The sequence below is a fragment of the Nannobrachium achirus genome (genome assembly GCF_963921795.1).
Source record: "Nannobrachium achirus genome assembly, chromosome: 3".
NCBI lineage: Eukaryota > Metazoa > Chordata > Actinopteri > Myctophiformes > Myctophidae > Nannobrachium > Nannobrachium achirus.
Genome location: NC_137812.1, coordinates 8,452,677 through 8,472,982, shown reverse-complemented (window position 1 = coordinate 8,472,982; position 20,306 = coordinate 8,452,677). Strand labels below are relative to the sequence as shown.

The following is a 20,306-nucleotide window of genomic DNA, read 5'->3' as shown; positions in this document are numbered from 1 at the left end:
GCTTGTTGTTTACTATGAGAAACGCCACAGCTTGTCCGCATGTAGACCTGTACACATTGTTACAGTCTATGGCAGGAGTCTTCAACAGGGGGTCCTCAGAGTTACTACAGGGGGTCCTCCAAATCTTTGTGTGATAGAATTTTTTTTCTCCTTTTTTATATTAACCACTTGGATCCTAGCGTCCATATTCTGAGAACTTTAGCCAAAAATAGCAGATCTACAAGCTCACAAGGCAGACCTTTATTGGTGTAGAGGGGAAAAAGAATGTCAAGTTTATTAAGTATTGACGGTTCAAGTGGTTAAATACGTATCTGAAAAAACAAATTGACATGAATCCAAAATACACTTGATGATTGTGTTGTCAATTATGAAACTAGGGGGTCCCTGCTTCATCTCTCTCTCAACTAAGGGGTCATTGGCCTGAAAACATTGAAGACCCCTGGTCTATGGGTTTGCCACTCTGATATCATGCTCTGATGTCACTGTGATGTCCGGCACATCTTGTCCACGTGTATCTCTGAAGGTCACACCTGACACTGTGGTTCCCTTGATATATCACAGGTGACATCACCTATGTAAAAGTCCATATATGGGTATTCCCCAGAATCCCTTTTATGCCCATATATGAAAATCCCTGATGTCATCGATATACATCACTGGCCGGCCAAGACATGGCCCATATCTGTGTGGCTGGTTCAGATAGGGTTCTCCATGTATGGACATAAAAGATATTGTATGTTGTGATGTCATGGGAACCACTCTAACATAAACCTTGTTATGCCCTATATGGAGATCCCTGATGTCATCAATATTAATCCCATATCTAACAGGACTTCACATGGATAAACCCATATATGGAGGAAGACAGCCCATATCTGTGTGGCTGGTTCAGACAGGGATCTCCATGTATGGGCATAAATGGGATGTACTCTATACAGTACATGGTTCTCCATATATGGGTAACTAGTCCGAGAGCCTATACATCACTGGTCAGATGGCCAAGAATTGGCGCGACCTTGCCCTTTAGGGCGAGGTCGCATGTCGCCCTGAGGCGTCTTACTAGTAGTCCTAACGTGAGGGCTCCACTGCAGCTTGGGCATCGGGCCGGCGTTGGACGGCATCCAAAGAAATGAACCGGGGCGTATTTTGAGGTTGGACGTCATCACCGAATACATCGGCAATGGACCCCTCATTGATTAAGCAGGGAACATCCCCTGCGTTGATGATGATGCGATGCCCGATGGATTCAGAGGAGCCATGGCATAACTCAGTGCTTCAAAATGTTCATTTTTTAATGATATTTTTGGGGGCTTTTCTACCTTTATTCATAGTGTAGTGGAGATGGACAGGAAACAGGGAGAGAGAGAAGGGAAGAGACATATGGCAAAAATCGTCAGGCTTATGTCAGGCTACATACGTAAGAGCCTAAGTAGCCATGCAATTTTTTTTGCCCAGGCGGATTGGTCTGGTTCCAGGCTAAGGAATTCCAAGAATGCATTTTATTTAAACTTATTCGCCTATTTCACTTTTCAGTAGAAAAGCAAAATGACTCCAATGAAAATTTAAGTTGCTTGTTGAGATACCGACACAAGAATTGATAGGTAGGCTATCACTATCAGTGCCCCAACTCTGAGAGTGTACAATTGACAGGCCCATGTCCATATGGACCGCTGGTGTTCCCTGGGGGCCCAGTTTTGAGAATCAGTGTTGTACATGGCCAGTGGCGTCAGTTCAGCAAAAGCTAGGTTATGGCAAAGATGGGAGTCCTTGTTTTGTCCGTTATTTCCCTGGGTTTCTACGGTTTCTTGGGCTGGATATGGCAGCCGGGAACGGTTGTTCAAGTGGAGCTAAACTTGGCATGTTAGTAAACGTGCCACAATTAACCATAATGCATTACACCTGTGCGGCTGACCTGCAGAACCTGGGAATATACCATTTTGTCAAGATGGGGAGCATGTTTTGCATTTGTAATTGTTTTACTGTAATTTAACAACATAATAACTAGCACAGATAGACAAAGAGACTTTCATGGATTTATATCTAAAAGTAACTTATTTTCCTCCCTGGACCCAGGGTATGACAGCTGCATCCCCCTGCCATACCCAATTGACGCCCCTGTACATAGCCTTGTTAAGCATCTCTTATAAAAAAAATACCCCCTCCCCTCCCCTCCCTCCCTCTGCCCAGACAGACATGCTTTGATCCTGTGACTGTTGAAGCAAGGCAGGCATGGGGAGACTGGCGGCGTGCTTTCTGTTCTAACCACTGTCATTACGGAACGCTGACCAAAGTAATTGCCCAGAGTCAAGTGCAAGTGAGGTTATTTAGAGACGCGTTGCGCAGACCAAACACTCCTGGGGACGGTGGGGCTGCCGCTGCGGTGGCAGAGCCAACGAAGACCAAACAAACTAAAAAGCAGAGGCAAAACCCATGCGGTAAAATATTCTGCAATGAAAACACAAGATAAAGACTCCCTTGTTTGATCAAAAGCTCAGAGATTGAGACGGTAGATTAAACTGAGTTTGTTGGTTTGTAATGCTAAGGTTCCGGGTTAATCTGAGTCTTTGACAGTTTCAGTTTTCCACTTTGTTGTTGTTGCGTTCTAAGGTTTCTGAACGTGTGTTAGATTGTGTTACGTAGGCTACACCTTCCTTCTGAGGGTCAGGGGTGTCGCACCAAATTCTGGGCCTTGGGTGCAAGGATTCCCCCCATGAATGTTCTTCTTAGGGGGAGGGGGTTTACTTTTCAAGTTTCTAATTAAAAAATAGCAAAAATAAGCAAGTTCAAAAAGTGATTTTGCGCCACGCTTCTTGCTTATAGATCTGCTTTTGATGCTTTTGTGTGACGCTGTAGTATGATCAAGTGGGGCATTTATTTTAACGAAGAAAAACTATAAAATGGACACTGGGAATCAATAACTACCATCTTAGTTTCATGAAAAACACTTGTGATTACTTCAAGTTCCTTCTGGATAATTGCCAGCCCATGTTTTTTTTAACCAAGATAGGATGGAAATATTCATCCTTTTTTTTTTTTCCTTTGTTTTGTTTTGTTTTCTCAGGGTAAAACATTGCCCGCCATACAAGGGCTAACACAGGTCATGGCCTGCCCGTTCTAGCCCAGCAAAAGTAGTTCATGTAGAACCACAATCATTCTTACCACTTTATCCATTTACAAGTTGGCTATTCATGTGGCCAAATACATGTTGTTGTGACACGTTGTGAGCTTGTAGATCAGCTATTTTAGCTATTCCAGAGTCACAATTTCTCGTTGACACTGGTGGAAAGATGTGCATATTTACGTTGCATAATATGATGTAAGATTTGAAAAAATTAACGGTGTAATTCAGGGGTGCCGTGGAGGAAAAAGATATTTACAAGGGTGCCCTGAAAACCCCTGTTCTGGAGAGCTGGTATGATTATGCCCAGCCACGGGGATGTGCAGAGAATGTTAGAGAGGCAGGGGCTGAATTTCCTAAAAGGGCCTTTTGGTGAAGATATCGAAAATAGCAGACCTCCAAGCTCACAACGCGTCGCTGTGAGCTTGGAGGTCGGCTATTTTCCAGTGCTTGATCCCACATTGAACTAAGCATAATCAAGTCAATACTGGAGATGTGGCGTAGCGGCATGGATTCTACACTACACAGCTAGAGAGCAATTCTTTCAACATAAGATGCTGCATTCAAATTCAGGAGAGTTTGGACAAGGCTATTCTCTCTTGAATGCTGCCGTTCAGGTATGCCATGGAAAATAGGTCATTTGCATTTCTTTCACCATAGTAAAAACTGAATTCATGGTCTGGAGAGGGAACTTTTTACAGACTGATAAAAGGGCAGGTGCTCAAGCCCCCTTTGTGTCTATGTGTGCACCTGCCTGCCCAGCCACATCCAGCAACCACCTCCTCTACCAAGCCTTCATGTGGGCGGTCAGTACAGGTCAGGGCCGCGCGATATGACGTCAAATCAATATCACCATTATTTAAAACTTTTGCTTCTATTTTTTTCCTTTTTGCCCTAACAATATGACCAATATTTCAAACTTTTGCTTATATGTTTTTCCTTTTTGCCCCTAACAATATTATTTAGTCCGAAATAGTGGTTAACAACGGAGCTCCGGAGTGGCCATCGAGAGAAAAAACGAATAACTTAATAACATGTACTGTACTAAACAAAAAGGTGTTCCCGGTCTGAATAGTAACTTGAGGGAGCAAGATACAATTTCGTGGCCACAAAATACTAATTCGAGGCCACAGTTGTTTTCTGTCTTATTGACACTCCTGAGCTTCGTAGGTTAATAGCCGATCTGTTATGAGCCTGTATATATTATATCGTTGTTGTCGGGTGGAAACCTTGTATGTCCAAAACCGTTTGTTTTGTAAATATAATTTTTAAAATGATTTAAAACAGTGAAAAGTGCGAGTCGCTGTTTGTTTTTAGATCTGCTTTTTCTTTTTTCATCTTTTTCAATAGTTTTGTGCGACAGTATTGTATGATGAAGCAGGCTTTACTTTACTTAAAAAAACGTACACACTTAAAACTTGGAGATACAACAGTGACGATATACCGGTATAGCTTTTATTAGTAACTAGCTTAAGTGGTTGATTCAGACTATATTCTCTCCGTCTCTGGAATTGAATGCAGTGTTTTTCTCACAGTCTGAAAGTTTATACTGTGTTTTCCAACAACTACTCCCCCCCACCCTCCACCAGTGGAGAGCGAAGCAGGTCACACTGGCTATTGTGTTTCCATATGAAGTAAATGATGTGGTATGCTGTTGTGGGGGATTGTGAAACCAAGCTATTGTTGGCACAAAGGGGCGGCACTATATTGCTTTTTGTAGTAGCCTATTTAACAATGTAATGTTCTGGGTATATGCGGAATCTCAACCACTTTAAACCCCTATATACTTTGTTGACCAGTGTCCCTCCCCTGGGGGTCTATAGGCCCCTCCTGTACCAAATCTTCTTCACCAACAATAGCCATAAGCTGTAAATGTGTCATGGTGAGCGAGGAGTTGTTGGACCCAAATGCAAGACAACTTAGGGAGGATTCACACTGCGGTCTTGTGTGCGTTCTCGAGGCTGCTTGTGACAGATGTTTTGATAGTGTGAAGCTTGCGTACTGTCCTCAGAAACGCCAGCCCCGAGACCACCTCCGGAGGTAGTCTAGAGTCTGCATAGTGCCCCTGCTAGTGCCCCTCACAACGAAAAAAAGGAGCAGAGGTGACCGTGCTTTCGCAGCTGCAGGTCCCATGCTATGGAACCTGTTACCTCTCCCTATCAGATCGGCCCAGTCGATAGGCGTTTTTAAGTCCCTACTTAAAACACATTTGTTCTCTATTGCTTTTAATTGTACATAGCTCTTATCTGCTCATATCCATTGCTTTTGTAAATGTATATATTCACCTTGTTGTTGTCTGCAATTGTTGTTTTACTTTGTTTTGTTTTTAAGTGTTGTTCAGCACTTTGGTCAGCATTGCTGTTGTAAATGTGCTATATAAATAAAGGTTGATTTGATTTGATTTGATTTGCATAATGCGTCCTTGAGAACGGAGCGCTGCAATGTGAAGCTACCGTTCCAACACCTGGGTAAATGACAGACTAACAGAACTAACACCTAGACAGCTAAGTAAACCTAAAGCAGGCAAACAAAACAGTGAAACCAAACAGGGAAATACAGTACGTGTCCAAGTTGACAAACAAGGTCAGAGTCAAAGGTTTTGGAGAAGCGGACCTGTGACAAGATGTGCTGTTTTTGAAAATGTTTACTACTTACTTTGGTACTGTAAGTAGCCTATTTTGATATCGTCTTTTACTTAAAGAGGCGGTGCCATAGTTTTGTTATTCTTTTCTGGTTTTCATGTGTCTAGGAGGTTGACAGTACTTCATTAGACCCCCTGGTGTGGTTGTTATGAGCAATTATGTATTCCCTTTGTATTTCTGGTTTCTTTTTTTGGTTTCTTCCTGGAGGCTGCCACCTTGTGGGTCAAAAGTGCAGATCCAAAAACAGTGACAAAATGACATCATATAATCATCCCCTCCCCTTTTACCATTCACCCAACACTGTGGGTGTGGCTAACTTCAACTGGGTCACCACCCACCTGAACAACCAGGCATACTTAATGAACTGGTGGGTGTGGCCACATACAAACCTAATTTTAACTCTTTCTGTACACCTTTTTGGAAAAGATCTTCCTTTTGGTATAATCATAATACCTGATACTCATGTTTTATGGGGGGAATAAATCATGGCACTGCATCTTTAAGTAAAACAACATGAGTGCTTCTTTAACCACTGACCAGAACAGAGGGGTAGAGAGTAAAGCAGACGGTGTTGTGAAATCACAGCAATCCTACAATGAAAGGGTGGATAAAAATAACATTTGGGTTGCAAGTGTATATGCAGCAAGTGTATACAGAAAGTGTATACAGTAAAGCTTTGTGTTCTATACACCGACTGAGGTTTCATATTGTTGTTGTTGGCAGGCACGTGCACACATAGACATCAAAGGGGGCTTGAGCCCCTGCCCTTTTGTCCGTCCGTAAAAAAAAGTGCCCTCTGTAGACCATGAATGCAAGTAGTGAAAATTGCCGAACTCCAAGCTCGGAGGTCTGCTATTTTCGATATTTTCATCAAAAGGCCCTTTTAGAAATTTCAGCCCCTGCCTCTCTAACATTCTCTGCACGTCCCTGGTTGTTGGTATGTCCAAAACATTTTGCTACTTTTGTTGTGAGACTGTAGTATGATGACCCTAACCCTTAATCCTTCAACTTCTTGTTTATGCCCCAAAATGACTGGATATACAGGTTTTTTGAAGATTTTTTTCCATTTCTGAGCTGTAGGCCTACCGTCTATATGGTAGAAAAGAGAATGAAGCCAGTACGAGAGAGCCCTCTTACTTGCGTCAGTCTGACATAAAAGCAAACCTACACAGTGTCTCTTCACCCCAGTTTTTGATATCCAGCCTCTTGTGTATGGCTAATTAGCCTAACTGCAGTGATTGTGTCGCTGTGATCCCAGAGATACAAGTTGGCTTCTGTTTTCTTTGTTTCTTTTGATCGTTGCCCCTCGTTTATCTCATTCACACAATTATCACATTAAAGCGGCTTCCTGCGGCTACGTTTGTTGTAGTTCAAAGACTGCTCGGCTTCCCCCACTTAGCCTGGGTGTTCCCAGGGGCGTCACAAGGGGGGGGGGGGGGGGGGGGGAGTGGGACTGAGTCACCAGGGCCCAAGGTGGAGGGGCCTTAATGATTTTATACTTTAGCTATTGAAAAATAGCAGATCTACAAGCTCACAGCGCGGCACCGAGTGCCGCGCTGCGAGCTTGTATATCTGCTATTTTTGAAAAGTCGTGAAAATGTGTGCAAATCTTTTTTGAATATATGTATTTTTCAAGCAAACATTTGTAACAAACATTTTGCTTCTGGGGGGTCCCTAGCTGGAGCTAAATATTTTGATATGGGGGACCATGGCCAAATACATAATTTTGAGGGTCCTTCACATGAAAAGGTTCGAGCACCACTGACATAGAAACAAGGGTTTGAAATATTCAAAGACTTTTTCACGATTTTTCAAAAAATAGCACTCGGTGCCACGCTGGGAGCTTGTATATCTGCTATTTTTCAAAGTTAAAAGCACAAAATAACGCGTAATGATGCGTTCCCAGTCTAAATACGTTAAACCCCCTCCCCCTATGAAGAACATTCACGGGGGGCCCGCAGTGAATCCTTGTACCCAGGGCCCAGGATTTGGTGCGACACCCCTGGGTGTTCCTCTCTTTCTCTGCAGCCGTGACACATGGGGGTCCATGAGGGTTTCACACCCAGGCCCTCCAGACACACAGGCCTTTTAATCACTGTCACTGCTCCTTCAGTTATACTTTATTGGTCTCTCCCTCGGGGAACAAGTCATCCACCCAGCAGCATTTAAAGGAGAATTCTGTGGTAAATGGCTTTTTTTTTTTACCTTGTTTTCCTGTTATTTAGTCTTCAAAAAACTGGTCCGGGTGTTTTTTTTTTTATCCAAAAAAGCATTCTTGTCAATTTCGTCCGAGCCACGACAGGCTTGCACAGTTCACAACGGCAGCCTTGGGCCATAAGCAATTCCCCCCAAACATTGAATCACCAATGCAACACTGATCTTGACCATCAGGTCAAAATTCATGTCAGATCCTATATGTCAAAGATTAGACATGACCTTGACACGATCAAAACTATATTGTATTAATTAAATGTTGATTTAATGGGTTATTGTGAAGTAAAACGAGTGCTCCTACAGTATATGCGTCCTGGGAAACATAGAGGAATGCATGCCCTTTCGCACAGGATGCAAGGGGGATGCAAACTCCTAACTGCAACCTTTTCATTTCAAGGACCCCCAGTTTTACATGAATTATTAGGCCACAGACCCTGATCCGATACAATTATCCTTTATCTCCAGGACCCCCAAAGCTACAACGTAAAATCCTGTGTTTATTTAACTTTGAAAGTGTGCAACTCTCAGAGTTACAGACATGTTAAAGGAGGAGTTCACCCCCAAAATGACTTTTTTTCTATTGATTGCTCATGCCACGGAGACTTGAGTTCAATGAAAATGTTTTGTATTTGTCGCATTCCTAAGACAAAGAAATCACAATAGTATATTTACCCCCATTGATTCCGGATGGGGACCCACATGCATGTGCATAGGCGATTTTAAGGGGTGTCCTAGGGTGCACGTGCAACCCCTGGCCGCCAGGCGGCCATTTTGATTTTTTTTTTTTTTGTAATGTAACTTTACATCCACTCAGACCGAATACAACAACACCCCCTAGTGGTAGTGATAGAGGCTGGCAGCTCCAGGCAGCCCCCCCCTCCCCTCCTGATGTGATGTCATATCCATGCGCCAGTATTGAAATTGAAAACAACATCTGTTAAAAATAAAGCATGGAGTTCGAGCTCTTCACTACTATGGACGTGACTACCGGTAGATATTATAATATAGCTGCTTGCCCTGAAACATCACATGGAGAGGATCATTTTGTACCTGACTTTCCTCTACAAAACACAGACCTCAGGCTCTATCAGCCAGGACTCTTGTCTCACTGTGCGTGACTGAACCATTTCCTCCTGACCAGCCCAAGGTAAGACTAAGACAGTCAGATCATGCTTTTATAAACCCTATTATATTAAGCCCAAAATGGTTCTGCCGCCGTGTAGAACCGAACCGATTTTAACTTGAAAAAATGCATAATGCCTAACCGATGCCTAACCGATAACCGCAAGTAACTTATTTTTACATTTGGGTACAAAATTAACTGCAGAAATCCGCTAAAACAACATTACAAAACCGCTAATATCCGCAATTTTTTTCATCGTACAATTTTTTTACGTCGTACACGCGCGCTGCGCGCGCGTGCATGAGGTAATAGAGGTCGTGCACCCCTTGCTGGAAGAGGCTAGAGTCGCCTATGTGCATGTGGGTCCCCATCCGGAATCAATGGGGGTACATTTATTTTAATCATTTTCTTTTTACTTAGGAATGCGACAAAATACGAAAATATATTTGTCACTCCCTCCAGTCATGAACGACACCGTAGTTCTGCATACTGATAGTTTATTCAAGCGCTCTCACAGCTTAAACAATCCAAACCGTCGAACTAATAAATAAAGCATAAACACAACAAATACTTGCATCAATGAACAGAAACAAACAATAGTAGAAAACAAACAATGAAACCATACAACTGCCAAACAAAACAAAACAATATACCTTGCTGGCTGCATTGACTTTAGGAAGGGAATGGCGTAACATGATGCCCAGGGACAGACTCATACAGCAACAAAACTGCAATAAAAGTCATTTAATTAACCAGATGTTCAAACCCATATAATGTTGAATATTCACTTCAAGAATAAAGGACAAACGTACCTTCCTCCCGCATCGCCACTTCAAGTGGGGGGAAGTGCAACCACTAACGGGTTCGAGTCCCAGCTAGACTATATAAGGAGTTCCAGGCAGAACCATTTCCGGTATAAATCAATAAATACTTCTTATAACTTATACATATGATCTGAGCATAAACATGGCCATATGAACATAAAGAACCAAATACAAAATAAAGAACAAAATAAGAAATAAACCATTATACTGGCAGTTACACTCCCACCAAATCTTAACATTTAGATTTCTTACACTTTAAATTCAACCACATTAAATAAAGACCTTTTTACATCTCCAGTTCCCACATGAAACCATAAACATTCCGCTTCAAGCAGTAAACCATTTTCCATTCACAGTGTACCATAAACCTGTTATATGAACTTGGCGATTGTAAATAGCCACTGTTAACTTTCCTTGTTCTATAGTCAAATACGTAGATGGCCATAATTTCCTAAACAAACATAGGCAACACAAGATGAGTCTTCTACTGTATCATCATCTCACATAAACCTGTCACTTTGAGGGGTAAGGTTAGCCCTTAAAGGTTTACTCAAATGTTCAAATAGCATCATGGGTTTCAATAGGGCAACCACAATAAACTACTTCAGTGCCAAGACATTAAGCCACATATTTAAAATGTAGGTTCAAATTTAGATCATGGCCATTGTCACATAACTTTGATATTCTTTTTCATCTCCCATCTGTGCTATTAAGCAGAAATAGAAATGGCAAATGGTTAACTTTAACCAGCTAGTGGTTCTTCGTTGACTTGACAAAATGTCATGGACAATGCAAAATTCATTTGCTAATGAGAACTAATAAACACTTTGACTTCAAACGTTACCTTACTTCACCCTCTTTATAACAATAATTCAAATAGATTTTAGTCTTAAGTGTCCAATTCATGGTTTCAAATACATTTTATCAAAACCTTGACTTCTTTTCCTGCCTTGGCAGTGAAACATTTTTCTTAAGAGTACAAAACAAAACCTTGAATCTTGCCAAACAAAAAGTGGATTTACGTAAATGAGTCTCAACAATTGACCTATTACTTTAAATTCAGACCCTTGAACCTTAAATACAAACAAAACCAAATGAACCATGTCAACCTTAACCTTGTGTGGCTTCACTTGAGTCTCAACACTTGACTGTATAGGTTTGAGAACCTTGTTGAGCACATTAAGAAATGGCTCAAGACCTGTCAGGCGGTCTACCAATTTTGCCGTCTCCCACCTTGACATGTCCTAGGGGTAGCTTTTTCCTTTGCTCTTTAAACTTAGTCTTTTTCCTTCTCTTTTCAGCTTCCTCTGCAGATAGCAGTCTCCTTCTCCTCTTGATGTTTTCCTTCTTGCTTGCCTTCCTCTTAGCATCATTTCTTGGATGTGTGGAGGCTCCTCCACCACTCTCCTTGCCCATCTGTCTGCACATCTCCCTAACCTTCTTGGAGAAGACAGTGACTGGGTTCTTCAACTTACTGTGTGCATGGCTGTTGAGCCTCAGCATGTAGGCGGTCATCTGCCTCTTGGGTGCACCAAGCCTTTTCTTTTCCTCTCTTTGAACTTGAACTTTACTTTGTCCCCTTGTGGGACCTTTCGTTGGTGCTTTCCTTGCTCGCTTATCCTTACTACAAGCTGCTGTATTCTTGGGGTTCTTTTTAACAGCAGCTTGCTTGACAGCTTGCAGTATACGTAACAGTTGCTTTCCTTTTCTCTGTGGCATTAGCCTTCTTGTTGAGGTTGAAAGTAACTGCTGCACCGGTACCCTGAGACCCAGGGTCTTTCACTTGTTTGCTCACTTGAGCCTCTTGTTGCTTCTTAACCTTTTTCTTTCTTTTCTTGGGTTGGTTGCATGTGATCCCACCATAACTGGTAATGCTGCAAGGCTGGGTTTCTTCGACACACACAATTGGTTTATTGCAGACTGCTTCTTCTGTGATGCTTTGTACTTGTGCTGGTTGTGGCTCTCCTTTGCTAGAACTGGTTTCTTCACATTGCACATTAGAGACATTAGAATTCACCTGAGAACACTTTGAGGCTGACAGAGAAAGGTTGGAGCTTGACTCAAACATAAAGCTGACATCAGGCCAAATGAGCTCCTCTTCTGCTCCTTTAGGCTGAGCCCGAGCATTAAGAACATCATGTTTAGTCACCAGTACACACTTCTTCAGCTTGAGCTGCATGTTATTATCTGGACTGACAAGCCTCCTGTATACATCATACATGCCATGCAGTACAGATACAACCCTTTGCACATGACTGATGTGTCCTTGGATGATGCTATCAGGAGCCTTACTTAGGACAGCCTTTCTTGCCAATCTTATTCGAGACTTCCAATGTGAGTAACTACAATCAAAACTAAACAACACCTTTTCCGGGTCCTTTTCCTTCCAAGTGAATGTATAGTTTCTTTGAGGTTCCAACATTTTCTCATTTATGGTGGTTCCAGTTTCTTTAGTTTTACTTTGATTTGACGCTTGAATTGGTTGTAGGCTTACGTTAGACTCTTTAGCTGGGTGTCACATTTTTAATTAATTGAACAACCCACACAACTTAGTTAACTATATACCTAAAATCAAACCCATTTCAAACACTCAACTAGGATGTCAGATTATAGGCTTGCTTTCCCTTAACTTTAAATCAGCACTTCCAAAGAAACAAATTGAACCACACAAAAATACATTTCCAATTGTTCAGTGTCTCATTTGCATAAAGGAGTTTTAACTCAAATCATTAACTTCTTGTAAATTAAATCCTTTTTAACTTCTTGTGAATGAAATCCATTTTAACTTCTTGTGAATTTAAATCAAAGGTGTCTTAACTCTTAAATGAACTTGGTTAATGAAGATGTAACTTAAGTAATATTCTTCTTTATTCTTCTTGACCTTGACACAGTTCCTTATAAGCTTCACTCTGTCACCTTTAATTCATTTTGTGACTGACCTTTAAACGTCTTCTTCAGAGTGAAGCCTTTCCTTGGTGAACTGGTGTCCTTGTGGTTAAACTTAAACAGTGAGTGGCTGTGCTGCTGTCTTGGTGAGCCGTCCACGGACATGAAAGGGTTAACGTCCACCACCACGCAGCATTCTGAACTGCGAGTGGAGCCGACTCCTGTCCTGCGTTCTGGAACGGGCTCGGCTTCACGCAGATCCGCTGGACTGGCTGCTGCGGTCGGGTAGACTAGACGCCACGGAGAGCCGTTGATTGCCGGGGAAGTTTGGCTGCCGTCGCAGTCGCTTTCTTTAGCAGATCAACTTCGCCTGCCGTGCCGTGGATTGAATCGTGTCGTGGGGTAGATGCTCCAAGTTCGTCTTCGGGGCATGGATGCATCAAGTTCGACTGTCACTCCCTCCAGTCATGAACGACACCGTAGTTCTGCATACTGATAGTTTATTCAAGCGCTCTCACAGCTTAAACAATCCAAACCGTCGAACTAATAAATAAAGCATAAACACAACAAATACTTGCATCAATGAACAGAAACAAACAATAGTAGAAAACAAACAATGAAACCATACAACTGCCAAACAAAACAAAACAATATACCTTGCTGGCTGCATTGACTTTAGGAAGGGAATGGCGTAACATGATGCCCAGGGACAGACTCATACAGCAACAAAACTGCAATAAAAGTCATTTCATTAACCAGATGTTCAAACCCATATAATGTTGAATATTCACTTCAAGAATAAAGGACAAACGTACCTTCCTCCCGCATCGCCACTTCAAGTGGGGGGAAGTGCAACCACTAACGGGTTCGAGTCCCAGCTAGACTATATAAGGAGTTCCAGGCAGAACCATTTCCGGTATAAATCAATAAATACTTCTTATAACTTATACATATGATCTGAGCATAAACATGGCCATATGAACATAAAGAACCAAATACAAAATAAAGAACAAAATAAGAAATAAACCATTATACTGGCAGTTACAATATTATTGAACTCAAGCATAGTAATCAATAGAAAAAAAGTCATTTTGGAAGTGAACTACTTCTTTAAGGGTTCACAGCAAGGGTTCTTTATTGTTACAGTAATTTGTGTGTATAGGTACATAATAGTACAATTATTTTGTTCTAGGTACATCATCATACATCCGCCTGGGCATGTCCGCGTGAAGCTCAATGTTTGTGACAGTGCGTACATACAGTTGTCTTCAAGTCCCAGCATGGCTCAGCATGAAACTCAATCAATATCTATCACAGTGAAAAGCTGTTTCAGCTCTTCTTTCTTTGGACTTGGCAAATATAAGCATTGTATGACATTAACTTACAATTGCAAAACAAATAGGACTGTAAAAAGTATTGGTAGGTAATGTGAAAACACAATTGGTATCTTGAAAATGAATGCACTGCCTTTGTTGACAACGTTTTCTAAACATGCAAAGTTGATTAGGGTTCTCATCGAGAAAATATTGGAACCGGAAAGCCATATCACGATTACGGAAAGGCAACTGCGGGGAAACAAAGATAAAGCATAAATAAATAAAACAATAGTATAGTATAAAATAGCCCCAAATGGGGAGTGTGCAGAACATGGGGAGATAATAATTTAGAAGCCTGCTAGATATACAGTACAACATGTACAATAAAAGGTATACACATAAACATGTACAGTAAGGTAACATGTCCTTAGGTCGAACTTCCTTTGGTCGACCACCTAAACCTAACCTTAACCCTAACCCTAACCACAGTAAAACTATGCCTAAACCTAACCTTAACCCTAACCCTAACCTCAGTAAAACTATGCCTAAACCTAACCCTAACCCTAACCTAACCTCAGTCAACCCAACGGGAGTTTGACCTATGGGGCAGTCCCCGTACAGTAAACATACATAAAGACACACAAGCACTTTGTGCCGTGTTATCAGCTTGCTGGGGTTATTGCGCTGACAACGTCTCTCCCTTTCTCCCCTCTCTACTCTCCTTTTCTCTATCTGCCACTCTCTCTGTCTTGCCTCTGTCAAGGTCTCTCTCTGGCTCTCTCTCTCGTTCATAAAGTTAACATAAGAACAAATAATGCATTTGAAATTAAATGAATGTTCTACTTTTCAGGATTCCCATTCAAAAATAGCTAAAGATAATTCAGGATTCCAATAAAATAAATTGCTAAAATAGCAGATATACAAGCGCAAAAAGCATCGCAGTGCTTGTAACTTGTAGATCGGCTATTTTTGCAATTGTTGACTGCTTTGTGGCCCTCTTGGCCCGCTTGTAGCTTGTAGATCTGCTGCTTTTGATACCATTTGAATTTGATGTTTTGGACATTATGAGGTTTCCACCCGACAGAGACGACACACAACACCAACAGCTTGTTGGGGCCGGCTCTCCGCTGCTCCTCAGTGCACACGCACACACAAGCGGGCGCGCACGGCCTTCAGAGGTTACATAACACTGTACAGTAGCCTTTATTTAGCAACGAGGAAGGCTCTCATTTGAGGTGCAGCGTAAATGATGCAGGACCCAGTGTGACGCACGCAGACACAAAAAACTGGAAAAGTGGAAAGCTTTTTTTCCCCCTAGCTGCCAGCACCACCACACAGGCACACGCATGCACACATAGACATCAGAGGGGGCTTGAGCCCCCTTGATAAAAGTAAGTTGGCTTAAGTCCCTTATGTAATGTCCATACTCCCAAAAGCGACGCGAACGCTCACGTTTTGAGCTTGCAGATCGGCAATAAACCTATGCCATCAACACAACAGCACTAGAGTTGTGTTTTAACTAAGCTCTCCTTTTCTCTTTCTCCCCGACGAGTTACGGGGTCTGTTTTGTAAAATCCAATAGCTGTCTCTCTGTCAGGCTCAGCGCAGGCTGTGCAGCGTCTCGTGGATAGATGCACGTATGGATGTTAAACAGATATTGGTGTCGGGCAGAGCCTATAGAAATGTGTGACCGGCGACCGCATCGCCTATACAGTCGTTGCATGGCTGTTACACACAGACATCGGAGTCTGGGGCTTTAGCTTCTAAGTGAATAAACTTTACACCTGCTATAGGCCTACTTATTTTAGTATTTTGTTATTTAATTCGCCTTATATTATTTAGTTACTTTATTTATTTTAGAGATATTATTTCGTTGTTGTTATTGCTGTATTACTATTCTTATAAGGCCATGATAATAAACCTTGGCTTAAATAATGAATGAGTTATCTATTAAAACAAAAGTCAAGAAGACACGTTATTTAAATGAGTGTTTCACCTCTGTTGTTTATACGCCATTGTAAAAGAAAGGGGTAGAAAAGAAAGAAAAAGAAAAAAAAAAAAAAAAAAAAACGGGCCATTCGACTAATATTCAACTATCAACACAATGACTAAAATCATAGTCGACTATTACAAATCCTTAGTCGGGGACAGCCCTAGTAAGTTACGCCACATCTCCAGTAGTCACTTATTATGCGTAATATACTAGTGCTGATTTCTTTCTTTCTTTCTTTCTTTCTTTCTTTCTTTCTTTCTTTCTTTCTTTCTTTCTCCAAGCTCAGAGGTCTGCTATTTTCAACATTTTCACCAAAAAGCACTTTTTTAGAAATGTCAACCCCAGCCTCTCTAACATTCTCTGCACGTCCCTGCTGCCACCACATGCACGCATCATGGGGCAACACGGAACGACGTGTCCTGCTGCCAGCGAGGCTGAGTCACGGGCCGGACGGGCAGCTTGGACCACATGTATACGATCATGCTCCCCCTGCAAGAAAAACCCACAGAGAGGGAATCACTCCCTGGGCTCTGTGGGAGAAGTGGAAGTGACATCTTATTTTAGAACAGCCAAGCAAGCAGCTACTGTATCACACATGGGGTTGGCAGGGCTGGCTGGCTGACTGGCTGGCTGGCTGGCTGGCTGGCTGGCTGCATAATTGAGGAATGGTAGTCTGAGAGAGAGAGAGAGAGAGAGAGAGAGAGAGAGAGAGAGAGAGAGAGAAAGAGAGAGAGAGAGAGAGAGAGAGAGAGAGAGAGAGAGAGAGAGAGAGAGAGAGAGAGGGCGGATCTTAGGATCTCCTTTCATTAATGTGGTTGATGCTACATGAATTCTTCATATCTCTGCTGTTGGGCCGAAACCTCTGTTAATCTTTCTGGAAAATGAGCTCAAGTGGAACCAACATGTATGTAAAGAGTGTTCAATATCCCTGATTTATGCCAAAAAATCAAAAACCTCAAAAATGGAGTTAAGAGGTTTTGGCCAGACAGTGACGATATGAGGAATCATACCACATAGAGCAGGGATGGGCAACTTTGATGATGGCGAGGGCCGCTATATTTCCACCTTCACTCCAGAGGGCCACATTGCATAATGCTATGTCCAACTTTGTCAACTTTGTCATTCTAGTATCCCATACAAAAGAAGCAAAAATAGCAGATCTACAAGCTCTTTAGATCGGCTATTTTTGCTTCTTTTTTATTGGAATCCTGAAATGTAACATTTTGATTAAATTTCAAACTCATTTAGTTATATACTCATGTTAACTTTATGAACCTAAATACAAATACATTGGACATTAACAAAAAAATACATTTTAATACTACTACCTCTCTCCTCTCCTCTCCTCTCCTCTCCTCTCCTCTCCTCTCCTCTCCATGCACACAGCAGTGACACCACAGCATCAGGGCGTGTCAGCAGTCAGCAGAGTCACCAGTCATCGGCTGCCTCAGACCAAAACACCACAGGGCCTTCTGGAAGCGGCTGACTGTCTCCCCGCGCCGACCGCCACCGCGTCCACATCCACTCTACCATCCACTAACCAGCACTTTACCCGCCGGCCGTCAGACGCTTTGCCGTTGTCGCCGGCACCGTGCGGCCCAACCTCAGCTGCAGCGCGCATGTCTCTCTGGCTGCCACGAAGCATGACATGGCACTATGGTCCTCACTCCTCAGCAACTGTTGTATCTGTTGTATATTTGTAGCATACACACACTTTAAATATCGTCACTGCCAAAACCTCTTTAGAGTTTTTGGCATAAATCACGGCTATTGAACACCCTTTACATCTGAGTGTTGGTTAAAATAATATTGAACCAATGGAAAGTAGTAAAACATTGTTGTCGGGTGAAAACCTTGTATGTCCAAAACCATTCGTTTTGCATTTTTCATTTTAAAAATGATTTAAACTAGTGAAAACAGACGATTTAAAGCACACAACGCCTCGCACCGCAAAGGCGTTGTGTGCTTGTAGATCGGCTGTTTTCACTACTTTTTTGTGACGGCCTTGTACGATGAAGCAGGGCTTTACTTTGGAAAGTGCCCTCCAAGACATGTCCACTTACTACAATAACGGGTTGGGTTTTAAGTGGTTGACAACCACTTAAAACCCAACCCATCAAAAACCCAGCTATGCAGCTCCCACCACACCAAACTGGTAGACACGGCCCTCAATGACACCTGCACTGGCCGGCATTGCCCCACCCCACATCAGACGCTCCGTCGCTGCCCAAGATGAGAGAGCACAGGAGTCTGACATGAGGCACCCCCTGTACGGACACACAGCACCTCCATCCAGACTTAAATCTAGAGCCAGTTCCCTGCATACAGTCCCCCCTCTTCAGTACACCAAGGAATCGGCCCGGACCAACATGTGGAGGGTTGAATGGGACCAACTCTACACCCGAGTCCCAGAATGGCAGGAGAGAGGAATAACACCTACTGAATGCCTCGCCAGCGGACACGACCTCCCATGGCCGACCTGGAAGACCCTCAACAGACTGCGGGTAGAGCAGGGGAGGTGCAAAGCACTGTTGAAGGCGTGGAACCACAGCACAGAGGACACTTGTGGCTGTGGAGCAGTACAGACAATGGCCCACCTGCTAGAATGCGACAACGCCCCCCGGTGCAGCCTAGTACAGGCAATCTAAGAAAAAAAATGGGCCAACCTTGAACAAATTGCAACACAAACTCTTTCAACTTTTTTTGTTTCATAAATATGTTAGTAATAACATATCAAAAGTCCTAAGAAATCCAAGTGGTGGAACATAGTGAAGTGGTGGAACATAAGTTGGGCTCCCATCGACTTTCTATACAGGAGGAAAATACCCAGAAAACGCCCACAAAACTGATGAAAAGTGATGATCACTTTTCATCAGTTTTGTGGGCGTTTTCTGGGGCCATGGAATGTTTTTTGTGCAAAACAAATGCTTGCAATGGATTCAGCATCATGACAAACCCCTAGTTAGATCCCTCACATCCTACTTAAAGCAGATTTTTTTTTCTGGGTATTTTCCTCCTGTATAGAAAGTCGATGGGAGCCCAACTTATGTTCCACCACTTCACTATGTTCCACCACTTGGATTTCTTAGGACTTTTGATATGTTATTACTAACATATTTATGAAACAAAAAAAGTTGAAAGAGTTTGTGTTGCAATTTGTTCAAGGTTCAACCCTAGAATGCCTGTACTAGCCCCCGGGACCTGGCTGAGCCGACTCCATCGGCTGTGTCCTGTTCATTCAGTCCAGAATGAACAGGTTTTATCTGTCCCGTACATGTGTGTCCCATGTGTGTCCCGTTCATGTCCATATATGGTCATTTCAGTCCAGAATGAACAGGTTTTATCTGTCCTGTACATCCAGAATATGTGTGTAATGTCCGTCCCGGTCTGATGATTGGATGATTAAAAATGTCCAATGAGACCATACTTTGAGGATTGGTCAAGCTTCACATGACATTTCGGCCCTCCAGATAAAATCATTCATTCATTCAGAATTGGAAGAATGTATAGTATGTAAAGTGAAATGTCCCTTTAAGGACTTTTAAGACATTTTTAGTACCTCTGGTCATTAAGTGTCCAAATCGTCAAATAATAGAGGCCGAAATTGCGAGGCGTTGTGAGCATGTAGATCTGCTATTTTCACAATGGAACAGATGGAGTCAAACTAATGTAATGCCCATACTCCTACAATTCCAAGTGCTCGTCGGGGTGGGAGGTCCCCAGTTGAAATATGATTATTTTGGGTGTCGCGGCCTGAAAAGATGTGAGCTTCATCAGACACGGCGCCCTGCTCTCCTCTCCAGGGGTGTCACACCAAATTCTGGGCCCCGGGTACAAGGATTCACTGCGGGCCCCCCCATGAATGTTCTTCAATTTTTAAAAATAGCAGATATGCAAGCTACAGCGTGGCACCGAGTGCCGCACTGCGAGCTTAATTGTAGATCTGCTATTTTTTTTTAAATCGTGACATTTATTTGAATATTTCAAATCCTTCTAAGGTTTTTTGAAAAAAAAAAAAAAAAAATATGTTTCTATGTCAGTGGTGCTCAAACCTTTTCATGTGAAGGACCCCCAAAATGATTATGTATTTGGCCACGGACCCCCACCTCAAAATATTTAGTTCCAGGGACCCACCAGAAAGCAAAATTTGAGTTACAAATGTTGTCTTAAAAAATACATATATTCAAAGA

General features: G+C 42.4%; 1 protein-coding gene across 1 annotated transcript in view; it reads left to right on the top strand.

Moving 5' to 3' along the window:
* The window catches only part of LOC308281806 (scavenger receptor cysteine-rich type 1 protein M160-like), a 48,219-nt gene extending 29,369 nt beyond the window's left edge, over nt 1-18,850 (top strand). Inside the window, exon 11 of the mRNA XM_080722117.1 lies at nt 17,503-18,850. Within this exon, the coding sequence (XP_080578243.1) occupies nt 17,503-17,819 (317 nt within the window). The 3' untranslated portion in view covers nt 17,820-18,850. The remainder of the gene's footprint in view (nt 1-17,502) is intronic.
* Nucleotides 18,851-20,306: the final 1,456 nt, after the last annotated feature.